General features: G+C 31.4%; 1 protein-coding gene across 5 annotated transcripts in view; it reads left to right on the top strand.

Moving 5' to 3' along the window:
* The window catches only part of LOC131852099 (phosphatidylinositol-binding clathrin assembly protein LAP), a 46,466-nt gene that overhangs the window by 29,376 nt on the left and 3,605 nt on the right, over nucleotides 1-13,485 (top strand). For 2 of the 5 annotated variants that reach the window (XM_059202728.1, XM_059202727.1), the window contains 9 exons: nucleotides 288-426; nucleotides 754-899; nucleotides 1,269-1,449; nucleotides 3,741-3,927; nucleotides 5,093-5,242; nucleotides 5,939-6,238; nucleotides 6,671-6,779; nucleotides 9,480-9,579; nucleotides 11,554-11,625. In XM_059202728.1, coding sequence (XP_059058711.1) covers nucleotides 288-426; nucleotides 754-899; nucleotides 1,269-1,449; nucleotides 3,741-3,927; nucleotides 5,093-5,242; nucleotides 5,939-6,238; nucleotides 6,671-6,779; nucleotides 9,480-9,579; nucleotides 11,554-11,625 — 1,384 coding nt within the window. The remainder of the gene's footprint in view (nucleotides 1-287; nucleotides 427-753; nucleotides 900-1,268; nucleotides 1,450-3,740; nucleotides 3,928-5,092; nucleotides 5,243-5,938; nucleotides 6,239-6,670; nucleotides 6,780-9,479; nucleotides 9,580-11,553; nucleotides 11,626-13,485) is intronic. The other 3 variants (XM_059202731.1, XM_059202729.1, XM_059202730.1) reach the window with 3 other exon arrangements.

Raw genomic sequence — 13,485 nt, 5'->3', positions numbered from 1 at the left:
AACCCATAACCCAAATTCAGCTAACTTGATACTAGAGGGTATATTAATATAAAATTGAAAAAAAAGAAAAGTTTATTAGGAAGTTAATTTCATATTATTATAATATATATCATATAAGTAAGAGTTGTTTAAATTTATATATTTAAACAATTCTTAGTTGCTATTACTTGATCGATTCTTTACTTGTTGTACCGATTAAAATATAGTGTATGTATTTTTTTAAAGTAATCTTATAAAAACATGATACTATGTTTATTATATTATTTATTTATGATTACTATTTGTAGATTGTTCGCATGCTACAACGATGGCATCATAAACTTACTAGAGAAGTACTTCGATATGAACAAGAAGAATGCCCGTGAGGCTCTAGACCTCTATAAGAAATTCCTTATCAGGATGGATAGGGTCGGAGAGTTCTTGAAGGTATTGTATATTAACTTGAATTATTAGTGTGTGAGATGTGTTTCGGTTGTAGGTTACCATTTACCATCAAATGGGCTATCAGCTTATTTGCAGTTCCAATTTCATATACATAAAAAGGGCAGGATATTGGTCACAGTTTTATGTATCTAGGTTTATTTATTTATTTTAACTTTATTGAAGCAGTGTAGAGGCGATTTAGTATAAAATTTAATTAGATAAATATAATACATATCATCATACCGTTGACTCGTCTAAAACGATATATATAGTTATATACATATATATTTGTATAGTACATACTAAATACTATACCCTCCAAATTTACAGGTAGCAGAGAACGTGGGTATAGATAAGGGCGACATTCCTGATCTCACCAAAGCACCAAGCAGTCTTCTGGATGCTTTAGAAGGACACCTCGCTGCTCTCGAGGGCAAGAAGGGCTCAGCCGCTAACACGCCCACACAAACCGCCAGGTATAAATCTCTGAATAACTTGAAATATAAAAAATATTAACTGAAACAGTTTGGAATTTTATATACCTGAAAAGAATGGGCAAGAAACTCTTTTGAAACTCATACTTAGGCTCTATGGAAAGAGATGTGTTATTTTGAAATTGTTTTCCTAAAATGTTTAGAACCAAATGAGCTTTATGAGGCTTGACACCAGGAAATTGGCTGATCGTAAAATAGAAATCGATTAATTGGTCGTCCAGCGGTCAAAATTCGACCATAATCAATCTAAATTATAAGTTTGAACATTACATAACACATATTGCTTGAAGCTTCATTTTGCTTTAAACTTTTCAACAATTTTATATATTTCAAAATATATCTTTCTTCCAGTGCTCAGAAGAACGTAGCAAGCGTGATGGGTGCCCTATCGTCCACCTCATCATCATTCGGCAATGCAGCCGCCTCCACACGGCTCGATAACCAGCCCAATGGTGCTTCACCTCTGTTCATTGATGATACTCTGAAGCAGCAAGCCTTGGCTGAAGAGGAAGCAGCCATGAACCAATATAAGGTATGAATTACCTGGATGATTGTATCAAAATAAAATAAATCATGATAATATCAATATAATATCTATGATAAATCATAACAGTATCTTTATATTTATATCAGTGATCTAGTATCCATAATACAAGCTCTGCTTACCGTAGGATTAGATGGCGCTGTGTTAATTGTCCAAGGTTATCTATTTATAATAGGCGTAATATCTTAGTCCTATAGAATGGCGAAGCATAAGTAAAATATCACATGATAACGTGATGCCCACAGAGCTGTTCTACTATATAGGAGATGGTTACCGCTAACGATCAGATCAATCGTCAGCTTATTTGCCATTCCAGTCACAAAAATAAATATATTAAATTGTATGATTGTTTACATAGTATAAAATAAACTTGCCGACGCTCTTTGATTAGTTATATCTTTTAAATTATGCATTAGGATTTTAATGCAGTTTTGCAACAACAGATAGAGTGATTCAAGAGGAAGGTTTACATGTATAACACATCGAGATAGTATTATAGAAAATGTTTTACAGGCTTATGTGTTACAAGGAGAAATATCGGCCAGCGAGGAAGAACTGTCTATTATCTTAGTAAGAAACAGTAATGGGGAAGGCTTTGTGTTTGTTAAACATTCGCCAATATATGTTGTTTCGTAATAAAACTATTCACCAAATATTAATACTAAATATCAATATGACACATTGGCATATTGATATATGACACATTGTCTTCAACAATGGCAATTAATATTGGCGTCACATGATAACGTGGTGTACAAGGTGCTATTCATGTATGTTTGTAAGAGCTAAACACAAGTTACTTGCTCATTCTTCTGGTGATGAGACCGCTTTCCGAATGAGCGATTTAAAACTTTGTGGTGACTATTCAACATTGCTTAAATTAAATTAATTTCAATAAAGGGTTATGTATTCTGTGACGGTCAACATCAAGTTGGCCGCCAACTTGAATGCCATACCTATTATGTAAATAAAAATATTTGCCTTTCACAGTAACAAGTTAGGGCCCTGCACTATCAAACATTTGGGTATATGAGTATCATATTCGTGTTTGTATTTAGGTGTTTTTCTATTTATATTGTCTCTAAATAAATGTGATTAAATGTGTTCAGTACCCATAGTACGAACTCTACTCATTTTGGGACTGAATGGTGTTATTTTTTATTTATTTAAATTTATTATAAAATATTTAAGTCTGTCGCCATTAATACATTGATTTTCAATAGCAATTAGACATTTTTCAATTACTTTTACTTCATATATATAAGTTACATATTTGTATGTATAAAAATATATAATACAAAACAAAATTATATTTTTAACTATGATTGTTTACTAAATATGTTACTTATCGTAACATAAAAACATCGCTCCTAAGAATATTCTTCAGTACTTTTCTCTGAAGGGATTAGGTAGCGAACTTTGAAAAAAGGGCGTGTACAATAGATCTATGTAGGTCGCAGTGTCAGGTCAGGTCTAAAGCTCCTGACAATAGCCAAATAAACAAACATACTTATTGAAAAATAAAATATAGCTATAATTTATTTAGTAATATATGAAGTAGTATATTTATTTACCAAATAAACTTGTGTGACTCATTAATACTGACTCACGCTATGTTACTAGTGTTTTTAACATTCTATTATAAATTATGGTGAATATTTATGTATTTTTTCTTCACCTTAGCCTTGCTTTTGTTTCATTATTTGTGTTGTTTAAATATCCACATAAATAGCCACATACGTCGGAACCAAGTGTCGTCTAAGACAAGAATTTAAGTTCAGAATTTGAGATTTTTTTTTATTTTTCTTTAAACAGTTTTTCTCTGTCTCGTCTTTTTGGGCACCTGCAATGGAGTTCTATAAGAAGTGTATAATAGCCGTCACGTGATAATGTGATGGGTGCTGTTCATGTATATGGGTGACGATTACCACTTACCATCAGATGAACCGTTAGTTTAATTAGAAAACAAACTAAAGGTCCGCCTGAAAATAATAAAAATAATTTGTACATTGTATAAATGAGATCGCAATGTTTCCGGAAATCTTATATTATAAATATTTCCTAAATAAATTAATTAATCATGTCGTGGTATTCTAACGTAATATGTTTAAAAATAATTAAATATCCTTCAATGTCAGCGTCACGCGATTGTATGACGTAAGCTATATGTGGTTTTGGCTCTATTTTCATTGTTTTCAGAAAGTTCATCATGCTTACATCGGTGATGGTATCAAAATAAGAACTTGCAATCGAATAAAAATAAATCTTAACGTTTACAGAATAAGGTGCAATCCCCAACAAGCGCAGCAGCCAACAATCCGTTCCTGTCTGCCGCGCCAGCAGTCAACCAAACTCAGTCTATTGTAGACCTGTTTGGTCCAACTCCTTCAGATACAGCCAGCCAGACAAGCAAGGCCTCCGATGATCTCCTCTCGCTAGGAAACCCCTTCGCAGATATGTTTGGAGGTAAGTTCAATATATTTTGGTTTTGGAAAGTATATATTGATCTAGAATTGTTACATATATTTTTATTTATAATATATTTAAAAGTACTTATTAATCTTACTGTTAATATGATGATAAAAAAAGTTTATTAAGAATGCATGTATATGTGATGGATAAAAAATATAATTGTACAATATAATGTGGATTTCTATATATAAATTTCGAAAATGATTAATAAATTAATTATATTTCTTGATTTAATAACGAACATTACTAATGGCCTAAGAAAACAGAAATAATGAATTAAAACAACAGTCTACCTAATTTATTGTTTTAATACAGTGCTTCGTAATCTAACATTTATATCTGTAAAATACTGTAATGTAGCATATAAAAATTAACACAATACGGACATAAACAAAATTCGTACTATAGTTTGATCTATATATTGTTTCAAACACTGAAATTTACTACTAATTTATAAATACGTCAACGTCATCGTTCCATTAAAGCTCGATTTCTCCCTATTCAAATAAAAAAAACTTGCCATTTATTTATATAAATAACGCAACTGTTTAAGAGCAACACTCTTGTCTGTGGAGATCTTTCTCTTCTCTCTTCTACGATCTTCTATCATACCTTCTTTAAACCTTGATACGATACTCCAATTCTGTCTTATATAGTTAGTTATTATAGTAATGAAACAATTTTACAATACGACCTTACTGTATTTGTCCATACAATGTTATGATTGTCTATACACAATCTCATTAAGCCACTATTATTATATGTTCAAAAACTATTGTAATTCTTGAAGATTATTTCACAATATGACCATATGCTTTATATATTTATTTATTAATTAAATTTATACAATATAAACTTACAGATTAAGTCACCAGATATTAAAAAGATATCTTAGATACATAATGTACACTAGGATAGATCCCTCACACTGTATTATAAAAGCACATCCCAAGCTTCTGGGGATGGTATGGTACATGCACATAATTAAACACAGTCACATTTGCGTAAAGACCAATATTTCTTAGCAAGTACAATACTAAATATCCATGCAGTACATAACAACACTAAAACTGTACCTAACATATTAGGTTACATAAAGGCGAAAACTCGACATTTTCTGGGTACTGCATCGTTATTTACGTATGGCAACACTTTTTAGCCGCCCCACAAGCAGCCCCGCCCGCGCAGCCGCCCATTTGGCAACAGCAGAGCAACGGTTTCGGTGCCACGTTCCCGCCGCAACCCGCGAACAACACATTTGTGTCCGAGGCTAACTTCTCTAATGTTTTCAGTAACACTGACACAACAGGTGAGGCGCTTGTCCTTGTAGATACACGCATAGGGTTGCCATATGATTATTCAAATTACCTTATTTTTGATGAAAATAAATGTGTTATTATTTCATCTTCAACTTAAAATCGCGTATCTAAATGCCAGTGTCAAGTAATTATATTAATTCTTTAACCATATGAACCACAATAAGTAAAAATTATGTTAACAAACAGATTTATAAACAGCAACTGTCGAGCACTTCAACCAGTTCTGCTCTGCTGAAACTGCTTGCTGAACTGGACAGTAAGGTAAAAGGAAAGAAAATATTATCATACATAAGTGGCGAAAAGTGTCTTCTATGAATAAATATAAATAAATAATCAAATTATTATAGTTTTAATATATGTGAAAATAAAACTTATTTTTGTATAATATTTTGAATAATAATATCCGCGGTTAGTAAAATTATTAAGTGTCTAATCATAACTGATTTTACTTTAAAAAATATGTGTTTCATCATGTCGATTGCTTCGCAAATATTTAATACTGCATTTTCTTTTATTGATTTAACATTTCAATTTCATTTTAGTAATAAATCATATGGCAACTCTTTCCTTTTTCTATTAATATTAAAAGTATAATCATTCTATTTCTATTTTTGGTGTTGGGTAAATAATTATTTTTATAATCTGTACATCCAACTTTAATAATAATATAAATTTTCTCATGCAAGCTGCAGCGGCTAACCCGTTCATGGGTATGGGAGACCCCTCTGCCCCGATATCCGCATCCCCTGCCCGTCCCCCGCCCCCCGTCCAATCTAAACAACCCAAATCCGCGTTCGATGACCTCGAGGACGTAATGCGTATGTCCCTCGGCGGCTCTCCCGCCAAACAATCCAATCAAGCGATCACACAACAACCTCAACCAATACCATCGCAGCCGTTCAGTGACGTCATGTCGATGCCGATGGCCCAGCCAATGATGTTTGGTTCTCCGGCCCGACAACCGATGATGCCAATGACAGCCATGGGTTCGAAATTTGAAATTTAGATGGAACGTTCGTTTTAGTTTTTTATTTCAAGCCAGACGCCAGTAACACTTTTGCTTTGCAGGTTTTTTTTTTAATCAAGCCCTGCACTGTTTTAGCGCTGCGTTGTTAATTTATAGTCTGTGTAAATAAAGCTATTTCGTTGTGTTGTATATTTTATGTTGTGTTGTAATAGCATATGTGTATTTATGTTTAATAATACATAACACTTAAATTTTGTGGTCTGCAACAAAATATGAGTTTCTCTTAAATTATTTGCACATACATTTGTACATGTAAAAACGTTGATGTTAATATAGTTGTCAGTATTTCTGCACATACATTGCACCAAATATTGTCATTGAAATCTTATTCCATAAGAAATATTTTACAATAATAAAAATCCTGTTATATGCATAAACTTTATATTTACAGGTCAACAACCTCAACAACAACCCGGGAAGGTCCTCACAGGGGATCTAGACTCATCCCTCGCTCAATTGGCCAATAATCTATCCATAAACAAGAGCGCCACAGCACAGAAGTGAGTATTTAAAAAACAAAGCTTGATACTATGGTCCGGGGCATAGTTATAGTGCGACCCTGTTTTATAAATTCGTTTTTACATTTTAAAGTACCGCCTGTATTGAAAAATTTTTATATATCCAAAACAATGAATAAGTAACATTGTTTTATATATTAATTCCTCATAAAATTATACAAAAATATTTTATAATTCGATTGTTTATACTATCTATACATAAATAGATATAGATGACGCAAGTATCTCAATTTTTAAGACAAACATGTCACAGACTACTTGTCTTGATAGTATAAGACACGAGTAGTGACTTGGACCTCAACTCAAAAACCCTTAGGGGCCGAAACACCCTATTAAGGACATGCTTCTAAATGCATCATGACAATTCAACACATAAACTGTATTGTAGAACTCAAGCGGGGCAGAACATTACGCGGCTCTGCCCCAAACACCGCTTTACCGAGTAGAAACGAACCCCCCCTTAGGTTATCAATAATATTTATTAATAACAAACTCCATTCACTTCATTTATTTACATCAAGTGGTAAAATTCATATATGTTATTATATTTTTAGCAAATTCAGCATTCCGTTATGAAATTTTACATGCCACATATATAAATATAAATCAAATTAATTATTAATTAATCAAGTATATACTCGATACGCCACTAAATAATTTAAAGATTAATCAAATATAAAATTATTTTCCATACGTAAATCATGTTTGTTTATTTTTAAAACTTAGCAACTTTTCCATATAACCTTTAACTGTTTTAAGCGGGAATTATTTATTTATATGTATTTAATCACAAAATATATTTACAAGCATCGATCGTAGTAAATTGGTAGACGTCAAGTTGCCTCTACTGTGCCTAGTACAGTATAGAGTACTACTATAAACTTTCCTTTAAATGTATGTATGTAATGTAGTTGCGACATCTATTCTATGTCGGTATTGGTTCTTAAACTCACTAATAACAATATGGACGGTACTTGATATTGAATTCTGAAAAGTTGATCTTCGTATGTCTTAGATTGCAGTGTATATTAATGATGTTAGAAACCACAGAAAGTTCTAGATTAATGCATCAACTCTTAGATCAACCTTCCAGAATTTAAAGTAGATTTTTTAATATAGCTTGGTTACATTTGTTTATAGAATGACGTAATTTGAGTTCATATAAATCATTAAATTTCCAATTATTATTTCGTAGACAAAGTTTCTAATGAGAAATTGAGAGAGACAACAGACAGAAATATACACAGATTATTAATATATTTGTATGAAATTTAAATTAAATTGTTTCTCATTAGCAACATAATTGCGTGATATTTACCTTGTCAAGTGAAGTGTATGTGAAGATATTTAGAACGCTAATTTTTATAGTTTTTTTTTACAATAGCAGATGTACACAAATAATTTATAACTTAAAAATAAAAATCATGATTTATTTTATTTTTATATAATGACATTTATATCATTCTATATAATGTATATAATTTATTTATTAATATCTTATAATAAATTATTACATAATTATATATGTTACCCAGTAATATTTGATTAGTACATCTGCTATGTAAATTACAAATTATTACAGCTACCACATGTTCTTTTGCCTGTTTTTTTCTAAATAATTAAATGTGGTACCAGTAATAATGAGTAAGAAATACTACAGTGGTTCGTGAAAGCATCTGCAACATTAGAATCGAAGTAAAAAGAGTTTTATTAATTTTTAAGCTCATAAAAGATGATTATGGGACGACCTTTATTACTTTTTTTGTACGCATCGAACAATAGTTTAAATCTCAGAGCCAGAAACTTGAATCTTATTTTTTTTTAAACATGTATAAGGAACTATTGTTTCTATACTATTATTAAAATTGGAATTTGAAGAATAAACTAAATAAATTTTCGAACTTTTACACTGATATCAATATTTTGTTAAGATTTGTATTCATCATGATAAGTTAGATTATTAAACTTAATATTTTTCTGTAAAAAATATATAAGCATTATTAACTATTTTTATAAGTTGTCCGAGACCCTCAGTACAAACTCGGCTTAGTTTGGGACTAGATGGCCTTAAAATATCTAGGATTATTTATTTATAGAAAAAAAAAATAAGTCAATGAACCATTGAGAGCCTAGAAAAACTGTTGGCCATTGGTCACTGGAGATCCAAAAAATATGTAAATTACATGTACATTTTACACAACACAATTGTACAAACACGCTATCTGAAATCAAGCTTTGCACAACAACGATCTCTTGCAGGATGCTTTCACTTCACACACTTGCAAAATGCTCGGCTTATACGGTTGTTACCTCACCTCATTATTTGATTATGAAGCTATAAGAATCATTAAACGAGTGTTAGTGTAAGATACAGAGGAAACATTGAATTTGCACCATTCTGCGTGATATCTCAAACGCTATTGTAGGTAGCGGCTTTCATTACAAGCTGTGATGAGCAATGGCAGGGAAATTACAGTATACAGATACAAGCCATAGTCCTTAGGAATGGCATACCACAGGTATCACAATATACTTTGTGGCGTGCTGTTCATAGACGATGGTTTTATAGTCGCGGCAAATTAGCGTTTTGCCATTCCATTGAAAAAAAAAAACAAAACAAAAAACATACCGTATAAGCCGGGCATCCTCGCCCGCATGACTGACCGGTGCCGTGTCGCGTAGACCGATGCAGTGGAACTCGCCGAAGAATGCATCCAAGCCTGGAGCCACGTGGACCCCGCAGCCAATGCAGGCCACCACCGGAGTCGGATACAGGCCTATGGTAAGGACTCTGCGTTTTCTGGCCGGCTGATAATTTTATATAAAAATTTACACCATGTTTGAGGTATACCAGCAAACTTTGGAAGTAGTATTTTTGGTAAAAGTAAAATTAAAATTTCTAGTCCTATATTTAGTTGATAGATGCAAGTAATTTAATAATAATCTTATTGTTTAGTCGAGCCTAAATAGTAAAATGCAACACTAACATAATTAGTCCCACGAAATAAATTAGGAAGGCAGTAGGCCATTAAATTTCTAGAATTTTATTTACATGTATGCTTCAATATTTTTTTATTTGGTCATACATCTTTATAGTTGTTGGTAGATAAGTGCTTTCATATCGAAATCTTTTTTTATTCCCTAGTCTAGTGCTGGGGGATGTTCTATACGAGTACAAAATAATATTTAAAGCGCTTTATACGATAAAAACCTATTTATCTAGTCTTGTATTATAATAAATTTACCTTACAAACTACTCTACACCACTCGTGGTAAACTACTAGACAATAACGACACTACATCTTAAGTCTGTCCTATTTTCTACTTTATGTACATATGTATAAAGTGCATATTACATAAATACATATAATTTCCAATTCGCCGGCCAGAAACTGTTAAAATTACATCAAATATATAACTATTAAAATTATATAAATATTGATTTTATCTCAAAAAATATCATAGCAGCCTTTCAAACATGACAAATATAACACAGAACATATTACTACAGATATACATTTTAGCTAATATGGCTATTTTAATATCATATTGCTACGGCCCATAAGTTGTGAATATATTCGTTTCTAAATATTTGGTATTCGGCATTTTACGAATGTCCATACTTTCGCATTGTATTTGCTTAGTTCCCAAATTTTAAAATGATTAGAAATCTTTTAATTTACAAGAATTTGCAGACAAAACACCTCTTTGTCTTTGGTCGGCGTATTGCAGGTACGCGACGCATTATAGTTACCCGTGATTCTACTCGTGTATATATGTTAGACGACAGTTGCCGCTTTCCATCAATTGGACTGCCAGCTTGTTTGTCATTCTTATTTCATTAAAAAGATATATTGAAAGATTTTAAGTAAAATTCTGAAGTTATTGCAGTTAAATTTTTTAGGATAATTTTGACTTAATTTTTTATGAAGAAATTAGACTTTGTGTATTAAAATTTAAATTTCGCATTACTTAACTTTTGACTGTAACATCAATAGACAATTATATACACAAATTAACTAATTTAAAAAGGGCCATACAGATAACATGATCATATGATCTCATTGATCATATGGTGTTTTCTATGTATTTACAAAAAAAATATCTAATGTATTTATATGTATTGTTTAGCAATCCATAACAAAAGTTATGCTTAGCTTGGGATTAGATGGAGCTGAGTGAGTTGTCATGAGATATTATTATTGCTGTCATATTTGTTGAGATTACCTTTACTATCGATAACAGCGACGCCTGACCTTAAGGATCATTTTTCTGTGCTATATTCAAAACTACTCATACTTTGGTCCATCAGTAGCCTTCAAGGAAGCAAGCACAAAAGATTTTTCCTTAATGTAGAATTGTCTTGTACAATACACAAGTAATTTTCGAATTGTCTAGTAATGTTACAGTATAAAGTCTAAGATAACTGCGAACAGGGATGAATGGAAGAGAAAAATCATATTACGCCAACCCCAAATAAAGGGGATAAGGAAGAAGCGGAAGCAGATGTTACAGTAAAAACTTGTGGCCGTAGCATATGTGAATTTACTAAATGCTAAAAATAATAGCAAATATGAAGAAAATCTGTATCCCCCATTGTTTAAGTTTGCTTTAATTGTTGCATTATGATTTTCTAAACGTATGTTGCGCTATAATAAACTCTATGCTATGAACTTAAATCTCAGTATTCTACGCTAATTTTTCTTTGTGCATTTTTCTTTTTTCCCCGTAGCATGCTTGCATTATTTTTTTTCAGGGCCCCGGCATGACTCTCCCATCAATGCCTCACACCTTGCCCCATACATACCACCCCCCGCATTATATTATGGTAAGTTTGCTATTTTTTTTTTGTTTTTTTTTTCTTTTTGCTTCGTATTAGATTAGTCATACATCTGTTTTCTTTCGCTTTTAGACGTATTATAATTGGACCCGTGCGTAGCGAATTAGCGTTATATTTTAATTAACTTCATTTCTAAAACTATATAACTATATTTTGTTCTGGAAATCTTATAGAACAGCAGACTAAGTTCCATAGTTATTTATTTAAAGATAAAAGGTGAATTCTTCCAAACAAAATTATTCGTTTGATTTTAAACTTTGTGTTTAATAACTAAGTTATATATTTGCAAATAAATGTCTTTATTTATTACTAATATTGTCTAGTACATAACACAAATATTGTTTAATATGTACTAGACGTTACTCTGAGATATATCATGTGTTTATTTATTTCAGTTACTATCATATTTTTTTTTTAATGTTTTATCCTTATTTCAAAACTTTTATTGTCATATGACAATAGTCATGTAGGCATTTTCAAGGTACAGTATATAAACATATAGACAATAAAAAACCTACTCTAAGAATTATTTTCTTACTCTACGCCCATAATAAAATGCCCGTTTTGACAGTAAGAGGGGGGGGGGGGGATTATTATATTATATTAAAAAGATATATAGTATGATGACATGGTTATAGAGTATCTCTCAATGAGCATTTAACTCAGGCTTTAGGTAATACCAACATAATACAAAAAGCAACAACTGTAATGTAAGTAATCTATTAATATGTTTGTTTCCTCTTAGCCATAAATATGGGTCAAAAAACAGATTTTTATCTCTATATTCTATTGACAATAAGTTTCATATTACAAAACGGTAAGAAATGTCGGCCTTGGTTGGCTTAGCACACCGCCTTACTTGACTATGGTCGCGGGTTCTATTCCTCGCACAGTACAAAAATTTATATTCAATACTATGATTGTTTGTATCGGTCTGCCTGTTTCCTAAGTATATTATATATGTATTAGGTAATTATATCAGTTGCCTAGTATCTATAACACAAGTTCTGCTTAGCTTGTGATGGTGCTGTGAATTGTTGAAGATTACTATTATTATTATTTATGAAACTTAAAAAGGTATTATATGTATACATATTATTATATTATATGTATATTATTATAGGATAAATGCAACTATGACGTAATTTGTTCATAAATTATGTTTAGGAGCACTAAATTAAAAATAACTCTATAGTAACTATGTACAATCTATATAAATTACTACTTAGTAGCTATATCTATAAACTGTACAAATTTAATTTTAGTCAGCACTATGCACTACCTCTGTAAATTAGGATCACTGTGTACAAATTAGATATATCAATAGTATTTATTAAAATTTCTTAGAAAAATAATTTAACCTGTGTAAATTAGAACTTGGGTCAGTTTTCTAACTTGTATAAACTATGTACAGTGTATCTATTTACAACATATGTAATAAACAAGTACCTACAGGTGTCGCGAGGGTGATATCTATTAAAAAAAACCAAAGAAAGTAAGAGAATTAGCTCAGTGTTCATATATAAGTAACTAGCTGGCCCGACAAACGTTGTTTTGGCATGTAAATTATTTCTGAACGAGACCAAATTTATTACCTTGAGTACCAAAATAGTCTACGACCTATTCCTAAACCTACCAAATAGTCTTCAAAACGTTTATGAAAATCGGTTGTCTCATTTCGTAACCACGTACATTTAGCCTCATTAGCTAAGGACTATAATGATTATATTATCAGACCAGTATATATTCTCAGCCGTACCATATGTACATCAAAAAGTTGATGAAAATTGGTCAAGATTATTCGAAGGAGTTCGAAAATAAAAACAGTAACACGACATTTTTATACAT

Source organism: Achroia grisella, unplaced genomic scaffold (genome assembly GCF_030625045.1).
Source record: "Achroia grisella isolate CSIRO2021 unplaced genomic scaffold, CSIRO_AGI_Agris_v1 utg840, whole genome shotgun sequence".
NCBI classification, from domain to species: Eukaryota; Metazoa; Arthropoda; class Insecta; order Lepidoptera; family Pyralidae; genus Achroia; species Achroia grisella.
Note: the sequence above shows the minus strand (reverse complement) of the source record. Positions and strands in the feature narration are given on the sequence as shown.